The sequence below is a fragment of the Echeneis naucrates genome, chromosome 9 (assembly GCF_900963305.1).
Source record: "Echeneis naucrates chromosome 9, fEcheNa1.1, whole genome shotgun sequence".
Classification (NCBI taxonomy): domain Eukaryota; kingdom Metazoa; phylum Chordata; class Actinopteri; order Carangiformes; family Echeneidae; genus Echeneis; species Echeneis naucrates.
In genome coordinates this window covers 10,538,678-10,551,604 of record NC_042519.1, presented here as the reverse complement: position 1 = coordinate 10,551,604, position 12,927 = coordinate 10,538,678, and the positions used below count along the sequence as shown (strand labels likewise).

Here is a 12,927-nt window from a genome sequence, read left to right as displayed (position 1 = left end):
CAGCCATTAAACGGGACCTGTGCAAGTGCCACAACGTGTCAGCCCCTCGATTAACAATAACACAATAACACATGATGGACAGCATGGTATCACACTGATAAATATACAGTCCAACTGCTCACTCCATACGTGATTGCTACTTTTGTTTGGGAAGAAATGCAGATGTGATTTAAAGGGGCAACAGGGGCAACTTTGGATCTGTCACTCTCTCTTTTTGTCTGTGAATTGGCCCCCACTGGCCCTTGGCAGGCTCCAGGGAAGGTCTCTGAGCAGGCAAATGAAGGACCGATTTCATGGGAACTGAGTCCGAAGTAGACTGGGCACAAAAAAAAAAGGAGTAAGGGAGGCTGTTTCAGTGTTTAGGAACAGCTGGTGGTCTGTTCAGTGGCTACCCACAAGTGACACTCACGCACACATCCCAAACTGACCACACAATCGTGCACACAAACGCTGCAATGAATTGATGCACAAGCAGGCTCACACATGCACAGCCTGGGAGCCCTGGACACACACCCTCCAGACATGCAGACACACTCACACAGACTGGAATTTGACTGTGGGTCAGTGGCACGGGGGTTTAAGATCTCTGATTATGGGAACGTTCCTGAGCTCTGTCATTTTTTTAGCAGTCATTCTTAGATAATCCAGGGCAGATGTAGAGGATTTTTAGTCACACGTTTTTATTTTCAGATGTGTGAGACTCAGGCATTTGACCTCATCGAGTTTGATTTCAGGTGTTTTTTCCACTCAACGTATCACTGCTGAAAGTAAAGGAAATTCTGTTTCCACCTTCATCTCTTTGTTCCTTTCCATTGGATGCAGTTTTCATTGTCAGGAGTCAGGCTGTTCAAATTAAATACATTTAAATACATTGTAATTTAATGTCATGCTTTCAGTAGCCTATTTAGATTACAAGATAGCATCGGGGAAAAAAGATATTCAGGATTTGTTAGACTTATAGAATCAGATTTTGTTTGGAAATGATTCATTTCCCCCCAAAATAAGATCCACATCTGGTAAACCCTTATTGAAGGCTGTGTGAAGATCGCTCCATTAGTTGTATATGTGAACATGTTGCTTCGGCCAATGCTTGCATGCCAGAGGGACGGGGGCATGACATCCCCATGCCGCTATTATTCTTACAACTTCCTGCTATTAGAGGCTCTCCTGCCCCTCCAGCTCCTCAGACCTTCACAGTGGATGTGAACTGTGATGCTGTTATGCTCCACTTCAGAGGACTTTGGCATTTCCTCTGCTGGGGTGCGGTGGCAGCTGTTGTTGGGGAAGGGGTCTAAATGTGGGGATGATTCTAAGTCCAGTTGGGATTTGGATGCCTGTGTGTGTGTGTGTGTGTGTGTGTGTGTATTTTCTTTTCATTTACTGAAACTCCTTCTCTAATTGTCACAGGCTTTTTGCTCAGCTTCCTGCCTTCCTGCCCTTGTCTGTACTCAACCAGAGTGTGGGTGACAGAGTGTTGAGTGGTCCAGTCACATGGAACATCCTCTCAGAGTCTTTGAGAGCACTCTTAAATTCACAAACCATTCAACTCGCCACTTCACGGAGTCCTCTGAGTCCTTGCAATGCATGTGACTATTTCATGATGTGTGGATTTAAATGACACAGAAAATATAATTGTCTCTTGAACTTGCAAAATAAGCTTCTTTCTTGAAACAAACCACTTCTTTGTGGGCATGGATTTCTAAAATCCCACTTTGTTCATGGCTGCTCAGACCTGATGTGGGATGTTAGAAGGCCAGAGATGTGTTTGGATTCAGGAGTCAGAGTTTGATCTTTGTCCTCCTGGTTCTCTTTACACTTCTCAAAAAAACCCAAAGTAAATAAATGATCCATTGCTCCAGTGCCTCTTTGTGTGTGAGTATGTGCTGACAAATTTGCGTGACTATGAACCGTTGCAATGGTTGTAATTTTCTGTTCAAACTGTCCTAAATATAGGCTTTCCTATGACATTGTCCCATTTTCTCATGAGTCTGCTGCTGCACAGCGTGGGCTGCTTCTTTAATGGGCCATTTGCTTGGATTTGTAGATTGTATAATGATTTTAAAGTGTTTTAAGGTTGGGTGACAAAAATCAGAGTTGTTTTAAGAAAAGATTCTTAGTCATCTCAGTTTTTAAGGTGTCAGACTTGGGATAGAAGAAGATTCCATATTCCATATCCCCAGGCCGGGGTAAGGAGGTGCACTCTGTGACAAATATTTCACAACCACAACTGTATCTTTGTTATTTCGAAGATCCATGTGGGACACCTCCACCCACCAGCACAGTGACTGAGTTACTGTAGCACATCCTGTAAGTCTTTTCATTTGTGTCAGTGGGAGATTTTTTTTTTTTTTTTTTAGTTCAAAAGCCTGACCGCACCACTGTCTCACCTCCTACCCGCATGGTAATAGTAGGGGTGTGTTATTCTTTTTCATGAAAGTCAATAATGAGCTGGATGTGGGAGAGGCTCACTGATGGAGATGATACAACTTAGTCACGGGTGATACACCAGTACTGTACAATCATTAACCCAAAAACTGAACTCACAAACGCACTAGGGCCAAAAATGGCATGGGTGTTGTCTTAAAAAACAATTGAGGTCAAATCAGACACCAGACAGGCATGATTAGAGACGTAGTCAAACATATCATTTACCTACATGTGCGTGAGAGAGAGAGAGAATCTGAGTGTGTTCTCATCAGACCTCCAGGTGAGGTCACTACTCAGCTATGAGCCTTCACAACAACTCTGAGATATCGTTCCCCTGAGTCTCAGCGTGTTTCTCTGTGTCTGCATGTGCCAAATTATATTTTCACCCTGGTAAATGCAAACACATCGATAGACACCAAGAAAAAACGGGGTTGCCTCTTCTCTTTGCTATGCCATCTTAGAAATGAACAAACCTGAGCTTTAGGCTTCCTTGCAGTTTGTAGTCTGCGTTGCTTCGGTTAATTACAACAAACATAAACAAATGGCAGGGTACAGTGGAATAAAGAGACAACAAATCTCAGTTAAAAAGGAGCTGCATTTCTGCTTTCCCTTACAAAGTAGCCCCTAAATGAGACCATAGTGTCATGGTAAGGACGTTTTCATAAACTTTGCTTTGAGAGGCCCTGATTTAGAAGTACACACGCGTGTGTGTGTTTTTTTGTCTCTCTGTGAGTGTGTGAGGGACCTCAGTTTTGTTTATGGAGCAGACCTTGGGGGGGGGTTGGCTCAACAACATGCAGATGAGACGTACGTGGAGTAGGGTGAAATATACGGAGGAATTTGCTGCCGACCAATGGACCTCCTTTGGACATTCAGTCTCACCAGTTGGTCCACTTCACAAATTGTTCATAATCTGTGTATGCTTATGTGTGTGAGTGTGTTATTTTATGCCTGCAAACTTTGAAAATGCTTTCTCTTCCTCAAACAACATATGGCATGAGCACCAAAATGCACTGCACGAATTTCACACCCTCGCCAAGACGCTATGCATCCTCCCACTCCTTCTTTACAGTTCAGGGCCTCAAGCTTCAGCAGTTATAATACAGTATCTGAATGGTGCATGATGAGCCCTAACACACGCCCCAGCACGATGTTCTATTCTAATCTGTAAGATTCTTCTTCTTTCTTTTTGTTCTGAAATTCAGATCCTCTTATCATCTCCAGAGGGAGCCTTGGCAAACAAGAGCCAGATGCGGTGATGTCAGCGCCTGTCAGTGACTCAAACCTACAAGGTCGCGGCGCAGGAGCAGGGGCAAGGCTGGTGGGAAATGTGAACACAGCTCCACAGATCAAACAGCTGACAGAGTATGGAGGTCTTTAATCAGCGTTTACAATGATGCTCGTGACCATGCAAGGCGCTGAGGTCACTGCTAGAAACACAGGCTAGTAAATCCTTCCCTTTACTAGCGAATGAAAGGGAAACTGCTGTACGTCATGGCTGCTAATAGTTTGTTGGTGGGCAGCTTGACTACTGAATGTAACACGCACACATGCCAATAAGGCATATAGACACAAATATCCCACTACCCGCAACCACCACCTCCCCTTGTCGAGTTCCCATCATCAGCCACATCACTACACATCACCATGGAAACACTCACCCAAACCCTGACCACGACTGTGTGGCTCTCTGTGATGCTTAGTGGACTTTATTAAAAGTCTCAGCTTACAGCATGCTGACGTCCTTGATGTTCAGGGAGCCACGTGGGATAATTCACACAGGATAAAACTTTGTGATCTGGACATTCAAAGCTGACCAATTAAATTTGATAGGATTGCCGTGTGCGGGAAAAGTTGTCAGGAACTTTGAGCTTAGCTTTGCTGCAGTCTTTCTAGTCATGGGGAGAAACAGTGGTAATATATATGATTCCTGTTTGTATTATACAAACAGTATCTGTTATTTTGTTTATTTATTTGATACATACACTACAAGTGGTGCCACAAAAGCTTAAATAAAAGAAAAAAAAAGATCAGATTTATCGTATCCCATAGGTAGGTTACGTAATTGTTGTTTGTTTCCACTAGGTGGTGCAACTGTATCAAAATTAGTAGTATGTGAAAGCTTTAAAAAAAATAAAAATAAATAAACTAAATACAAGAAAGAAACTGAATTCCTGATCCAATTTTGAAATAACTTATCTTACACAAGCTGATGAATTACACAGAAGAGCACACAATAACAAATACACGACTTGGGTCCAAAAGATTAACAGTTTTAATAAAATCCATGTCAAACATCAAAATACTGAAATGGCAAAAAGAAAAAAGTTTCTACTTTTTCGAAATTTTATACAAATCACAGTGGTTCAAAAATATTACAAATGTTTAGTTTCAAAACATTTTTGCAACAGCAGAGCAGCAAAACATTCTGATTGTTGTATTTTTTCTTGAAAGCCCTTAATAGTTTGAGTGTGGTGTGCTTTTTCCTTTAAATTTTTATTTTTATTTACACAAGATGAGCAGTAAAAGTTAATAAAACACCTTAGAGCCAATGGAAACAAAAGTGCATAAAAATACTAGTATGTACCCCCCCACATCAAAATTACAATATGGACCAGGAGTCATCCACACCATGTCTATATGTGAACACTCTTCCTGTCCTCTCTGTGCACACAATCCTATGGATACACCATTTCAGTAAAGAGATAAAGCGTGGTGAGCGGTAAGGTGAGCGGTTACTTCCAGTTGGGAATTATTTTAAATGTGTAAAATTGTACTGTACTCAGGATAACAACTCAAACACTGTCATTAGAGCATAATATATGTAGCTCTCACAGCTAATATCTGTCTTTAATCCAGCCAATTGTTCACAGTTGCTGTTCCCCAACTAGACATATGGTGACTTTATGCAACATAGTAAATTGCAGCTAAATAACAGAAGCTATTGGTTATACCAGCAAATTTGGCTTAAAGAGAAAGAGCTTATGAGAAAGTGGAAAAGTGAGATAAGATATTTTAACTAGCATTTAATCAGTAAATATAAAGACTTTAGCATAAGCTACAGATCAAATAAAAAAGTAGTATGAAGCTACATAATAGGAAGTGCAGGCACCTGAAAGAGTGCAAAAACATTGTTTTCATTAATTGCTTGTTTGCTGGGTTTTCTTGGTCATTTCATAGTTTAAAGTATAATCTGTTGTGTAGTTACACAACAGCTAAAACTACATACTGAACATGTAAAGCTCCATATCTTATTTTAGGGCTGGAAGTTGACATTATGACATCAATAGCCAGCAACCCATTTACATTGAAGAAACGTAATGTACTCTACATTAGCTCTAATATACCATACAGTTAATACAGCTGCCTGCTATTATTTCTGTGTGTCCTATGTGTATTTCTTGGTTTTGCTGAGGTTCGTTTGAGCCCAGGTGGCTGCATGTGCAGTGCTGTCAGCCTGTACAGAGCTAGTGAGAGTCCCATGAAGGCACGGAAAGAAAGACACTAAAGACGAATAAACCAGGTGTTCTCTCGGTCACTAGGCCTCACTTAAAGAATAAAGTTCATGCCTTCTAAGAAGGAAAGGAAGCTCTGTCTAAATTAACGTGTTGAGAATGTGAGAGTAAAAAAGTCGTGAAATAGTCCAAACAAATACATCAACTTCAACATCCTACATCAGTGTGACAAGATGTAACTAAGATCCATAGTGGGGAGCTCTTGCTGAGTGCTGAATAAAGCTACAGTTTTAAATGCTGCATTTCCATCCCTCCCTCTCTGTAAATCAAGATTTCGCAACCTTTTCAGGCATGTGCATCCATTTCAATGCCACAATTTGCAATACTCCAATAAGAGCTATCATTTATTTTGTATTATTTTCTCATTTTACACATTTTCCATTATCCTGTGAGTATATCAGACAACCTCAGATAAGGTCAGAATCCCAATGTTAACAAACTGTATATTCAGTAGCCAGAAAGTCATTTTGGACATTCGTAAAAAAGGTAGATTATAACTCAATTCCATGTGATATTTTACTCTTTATGCTTCTAAATTGTATGTCCTATACCCAGTATCTTAAAAACACAAGAATGAGCTTTATTTATTGTATTAACTACAGTAACAACTTCACAGAGAGACCTGCAAAGCAGCAGGATCAGATCATCTGCATTAGTTTATCAAGCAAATGTCTTAAGATATCCAGCATGTTATTTCAAGCTGTTTATATAGTAATGCTACCGTCAGCTGAGCTGAGCTGATTTAGGAAAACTGTGCATAAAACCACACAGCAAAGCTAAAGCTACTGTGGGGTAACCAGACCTTAAGCAAGTAGCTGAACAAGTTCTGTTATTCAGAAATTTCAAAAGATGCAAACAGAAATAATGGGCTACAATCATTAGTTTTAGAAAGAGTCTTTCATAAGTAACAATTTATGCTAAGCACAGGAAGATGCAGTAAAAAAAAAAAATAATAATAATAATAATAATACAATAAGAAGGAAGTGCATTCCAACAACAAGCGTCATTATAATGACAAAGTTAGGCCACCATGCAAAAGAACTACATTCCAAAAGTGGTTGCACTGTCCCAGCAGACAGGCCAGCCAGCGCTCAGTGAAAAGCTTTGCTTTCTCAAAGTCAGTGGTTTTATACTCCAGGAATCAACCTGATTCATTTTTTTTTTTCACCATCTCTCAATCACCTGGTCAGTGGAAAATCCCAACCATCATGTGAGTCCCTCTCCAAATAATTACCAGTGTAGAAAAAACACACCAATCTAGGGCCTTTTGAATAGACCAATTGACCTACTGTAGTCTACTATGAGATGATTCAAGGGCATTTTCTCTGTATATAACAAGCAGTATGCCCAAAGAGTTTCCACAGTCATTGCTTGAGCCCTCAAGACGGATAATGACTGAGAGTGCATTAAGTAACACCATAATTCATTTTACTGCTATATTATCGCCATTTTTATACCGTGCCTATCATATCAACAACTACAGAACCTGTCTGCAGGGCTGAACTAAGATGCTGCTAAAATCCCAAACTAGTTTTTGTTAGTTTTGTCTAACTATAAGGCACATGGACCGAGAGAAGAGGCAAACCAATCAGACAATTCCAATAGCCTTTTTTTGACAACCAACTAAAACAATCCCACAGTTGTCCTCCTCTTTAGGTCGGGTTTCCAAATTCCCATAAGCCTGCGTGGGGATGAGCTTAAATGTCCAAGGAATAAATGCAACATGCATGTATGTTGCATGTAATACCATCTTAGACTAGACTCTTAGACTCTTTCCAGAGTGGAATCAGCTCTATTCTCACTTAGGTCTCATGAGATCCTGTCAGACTTCTATTTCAGTAGCTGACAATGACTTTAACACATTTCCCATGGAGAACCACAGAACACACCACGACTCACAAAATCTATCTATCTATCACCTACAGTTACCTGGGTAAAACTGAGGGGCACAAACCCACAAATACAACAACGTGCTAGTAAAAACTCATCAACACATCATCTTGTTTTCATATTCTTAACTACCGCCCAAAGAAATAAGCATCCTTGGCAAAAAAAAAACAAAACAAAAAAAACAAAAACAGATTTGCTCTCACATTTTGTCATTGGGGACAACACCCCGAATTGTGAATTCAATCTAAAATAATGTTGTTTTCCCCAGATAAGACTACACAAGCAAAACAGAGAGCATGTTTTAACAGAAAATAAGAGCACAGGGTTTAAACAACGGTGTATAAATGCAGAAATCTATGCACCCTAAAACCAGTGACCTAATGCAATCTCTGTTGAAAAGGAAAAAATAAACTTTTAATACTCTAATGTGTCAAATTTGAATGCCATCATTAGATTTCCACATGTTCATTGCAGGCAAACACTAAACGACAAGACGTACGGTTTAAAAAGGAAAACATGTGTGTCTGTGTGTTCTTATGGACATTGTCTTTTTGTGTCTTAAGCACCAGTTTCAAATCCAGCAAGAGGAATAGAAGGCAATGTCCAGCAGTGACACTTGTCTCTTCACCACCACAAACTAAAAAAAACACCATGAGGAGGAGGAGTTCAAATATTATATCATCCAGCCTCCTTCACCAACGCCATATTTTCTTCTCTCCTCCATCCCGATCTTACTTGTAAAGGAAGCAGGGAATCAGACATCAAAAGAGTCACAGCTTTGGTATTCAAAATTATGTGAATCAGTAGTCAGGTATAGTTCTTAAATGCACTAACAACCCTGTGCATGTGCTTTAGCTTTCTACTAATACTTTGCATGTATTGAAGTTATAGTAATGATCTTATTAACTAAAACTAGACTGAAGAACTCACAGGTATTCATAGCCCTGTTAGCGTGAAGGTTAGTGCCGGGGTCCTGAGCAGTGCGGCCCCCAGTGTTGTAGGGGGTGTAAAGGCAGGCTGGCAGAGGTGCGCAAACACGACCTAGTGGTCATGGACGTCACAAGCGCATTTGTTTAATACTGTATCCACCACTCTTCCATGGCAGAGGTATCAAGTAAGGCTAGCCCTCTTTACCCTTCCATCATTGCTATAGAGTGGTCACTTTGAATGTCTCTGAAGTGCAGTTTGGTGAATCCAACTCATCAAGGAGATAAGTTGTGTTTTGCTTTTCTTTTCTTTTTTGCAGGTGCGGTATGCAGGAGGAGCAGGGGTGATTAGGAAAAGACTGGAGGTTAATAGCTATGATTAAGGCTCCTCACTGGAGCTTCCTAACTTGCAGTTAACTTTATCCATACACCCATCTCTGGAGTCCAAATCAACAGTCTCACCTTTGTGGTTGCAATGGCAATCATCAAAATTCGTCAACACTACTGGGGAAGTAGTGTGCACTATTTCTCCCAGTAATAGTGTCCGAGAAGGTGCAAAGAATATATAAAAAGGACAAATAATAATCATTACATTGTCTGCATCAGTTCCTGGGAACCCAGTGCTGGTTTTAGAGGGCTGGACCTTGGGCATGGCTCTGTGTGCAAGCTAACAGTCTGTGTAAAAGTGAAGGCAGAGGTAGCTCCCTGAGAGGAGCTGTAGTGGTCAATGTGTAATAGTCATTAAGGTCAATGGGAAGGATGGAGACTGAGGGAGCGAGAGAGAGCCCATGCTTCCAGTCCAATCACTCAAAGGCTGAGACACTGGGAGTGCTGCTGGAGGGACAGAGCTCTTGTGGAGGGAACAAGGGGCTTCACGGCAAAACCACAGACCCTTAAGAGATTAGGGCACCTGGGAAGCACTCAACTCAGAAGAATCACTCAAACCGCACACATACACTCACAAGTCCATGCATATACCCTTTAGTTTAAGTCCACCCTTGTTGCAGAAGCACACCAAAAATGCACTCATTCAGTCACCCACAATTATTAAGAGGCACATACATTCCCCCAAACATGCTGACATTCAGGCATAGTAGCACTGAGTCATTTTTCGACACTAGGGCTCAGGTGATAGGGGATCTCCCCTATACGCGTTAGATGGGGGTTGCTTCTCCTGGGTGCAATGACCCAGGTCAGGAGGGAAAAAGCCAGTGGAGTACGCCCTTTAAGAGACGTGTGGAGACGAAGACTGGTGTCTCCAGAAACACCAGCCCCGTTTGGTGTGTTGCTTGCGCAGGATCTCCTCTTCCCGCTCGCGCTCCTTCTGAGAACGCAGGTAGCGGTCTTCCTCCTTCAGGAACCACACAGGAGGCCAACGCTGCTTCTCAAAGTGCCTCTGGTTTTCTAGAGCCAGAGAAAGGTATGTTTAGAAAAGGGATTCATTTAAAGAGTCCAGTTCTCATTTCAGATATGCACTGAGTCATTAAATGAGTTGTAAAAGAGATTGTATCAACAAAGAAAATAGTTTTTCTGTCAAGTGATTTTTATATAACCCCTAAAAAGTGAGCATACATCAATGAGCAAATTCTTTTAACCACAAAACTCATGAGGTGGGTTGTGTTTTCCCATGGTCACTTTATAGATCTATCTTCACACTTTTGTGAAATCAGAAAATGATGTCGCTTTTGATCTTTGGCTCTCTGATACTACCACAAACATTCCCCAGCAGCATATGCGTGCTTGGTATGAACAGCGTGGAACAATTTCCAAGTGGAGTAACCCAGAGATGGAAACAGGAAGAGGTTTTTGTTCAAACACTCACTGCGTGAGGAAAGGTCATTTCATGAAAGGGGTGTGAGAGGAAGATGAGGGCAAACAGGGGGGAAGGTGTGTCTACCTGGACACATGGCCTTCATGTCTTTGGGAAACTTGCGGCAGATGCTGTTATAATTAGTGCAGATGTGATGCAGACACCAGACTGATAGCTGCTTGGCATTATGGAACTGCCAAAGACCAAACAGAGGAGAAAAGAAGCGTCACTACAATTCAAATTCATTCAAAACTAATTACCACACATCAGTTATACGAGGCAAATAAATATATATCCTTTTGGCTAAAGTGAAAACTACTTTAATAATTTTTTGAAATGTGTTGTTGAAGGACTGAAATCATTTTGTGGGGACAGACCTGTGCAAGCTCAAGGTAAGACAGCACCTGCCCATCAATGTCAACTCCCTTCACTGCCATCTGGAGAAGATCATCCACAGCATGCTGTTCTGTAGATGCATAAAAAGTAAATACTGATGAGTCAAAATGGGCTGTTCACACATCACATCAAACACATGGGCCAGCATTTTTAGATTTCAGTCATGAATTCTTGATCTGAACTAAATAAAAGTAACTGCAACTATAGTCTTACTAAGTCATTTATGAAAGTTTTTTTTTTGCCACACACAGGACAAGAGGCTTGTTTAAGTAGGTATTTCAATTTCTAAAACTCCAGAAAGTTTCATTACCTGTGAGGGCAACAAGACGTGGCAAACAGAGCCGGTTGGCCAAAATAATCAGTTCCATTGGCTCTAAACCAGGACAGGGCGTCAGCAGACCAGAGTACAGGAACTCCAGCACCCCGCGCATACAGGCTGCACTGGTGTTGGGAATGGGTACCTGGGAAATGACCAGATCATCCACACATTAATTATACATATGAGCAGTGCACATGTACATCTGCCCCTGTCTTTGCATTTTGTGCTAAAGGGCAGAAGAGATGTTCCCGTTGATACAGTCTCAGATGTAAGTACTTTCTGGGGATATATTTATGTGCAGACAGCAGGTGATCCTTCAATGTAGAGCGAAGGAGATGCAAGCAAAGCCTTAGTACTCATTATAGCTCCATGAAGATTCAGACCCTTTCCACTAATGAGGTACATGGAGAGGCCATATCAATGACAGTGTATCCAATTTCACTTTCTACGCTATCAATGTTGGACCAAAATTATCTAACATTATAGAGAGCATCACAGTGGCATAGTTAGCACTGGTTTGCATGTTCTCCACGTGTCTGCGTGGGTTCCTCCGGGTACACCAGTTTCCTCCCACCGACCAAACACATCATGTTTGGGTTAACTGGTGACTCTAAATTGTCTGTAGGTCTGAGTGAGAGTGTCAGTGGTTGTTGGTCTGTTGGCCCTGTGATGGACTGGTGACCTGTCCAGGGTGTACCTGCCCTCACCCAGTGTGAGCTGGCATTGGATCGTGGCCTGGAAACGGATAAGCGGTAGAAGATGAATGAATATTATTATAGGCCACACCTGCGGATGTACTTAACTAGTTCAGAACCATGCCATATAAAACAAGTACATTTTCTTACCAAACCAAAGTGAACTATAAAACCAATCACCTCCTAATTCATACAGATGACCAAGACCTTTTAGTGGGTATAATTACTGTTAGGCAGACCAGAGACGATTCTTTCGAAGATAACACAGTCTAAGCACAGGAAGGAAGGAAGAAAGGTAAATAGTGATGAGAGTGATGACCTGTATCCTCCCGGAGCTCTCTGAGTGTACCCACTGAGGCGCTCTTTAACCTCCACTTCCATAACCAATTAGGAGAATGTCAGCTTGGTGTGACCTCTCGTTATGAAAATAAATAAATAAATAAATAATCAAAACGCCTAGACAAGGGTGGTCCCTGGAGCTCAAAGCCCCAGCCGGGGCCAGGAAGCATTAATGAGTGGACACATCCCCACTGACAGGACATTTATGGGTAAGATCCATCGGTTATAGTGACAGGTGTTCCTCTGCTCCCTCAGTCTGCTGTCCCTACAACTCAGCTCAGCTCATTTTCAAACACAGGAAGTTTCAACTGAGACAGTGAAAAAACATACACAGATAAGAACTCCTGGTGACTTTGCCATTTCCTCTTTTCTCATGAACTAAACAGGATGACAAGCCACTCTTTTCAATGTGTAACACAGGTTGAATATAATCTAAGGGTTTACCATGACACACTCAGTGGTCAGTTTGTTTAGCTGTCTACACACACGTGAAAGCTCAACAAGTGTCTATTGTCTTTTTGATTACGACAGTAGGATTAAACTTTTGTTTTTTGTTATTATTATTACTTTTCTGTATTAAATGTGTATACTGTTGCAAATTAAGTAATAA

At 41.3% G+C, this 12,927-nt stretch overlaps 1 protein-coding gene across 3 annotated transcripts in view; it reads right to left on the bottom strand.

Annotated features, from left to right (window-relative positions):
• Positions 1-4,684: 4,684 nt before the first annotated feature.
• Positions 4,685-12,927, bottom strand: part of rhobtb4 (Rho related BTB domain containing 4) — a 39,352-nt gene continuing 31,109 nt past the window's right edge. For 2 of the 3 annotated variants that reach the window (XM_029510145.1, XM_029510143.1), the window contains 4 exons: positions 11,275-11,425; positions 10,946-11,034; positions 10,656-10,761; positions 9,984-10,162 (listed from right to left, as the gene is read on the bottom strand). In XM_029510145.1, the coding sequence (XP_029366005.1) occupies positions 9,984-10,162; positions 10,656-10,761; positions 10,946-11,034; positions 11,275-11,425 (525 nt within the window). Of the gene's footprint in view, positions 10,163-10,655; positions 10,762-10,945; positions 11,035-11,274; positions 11,426-12,927 lie in introns of all 3 variants that reach the window. The other variant, XM_029510144.1, reaches the window with a different exon arrangement.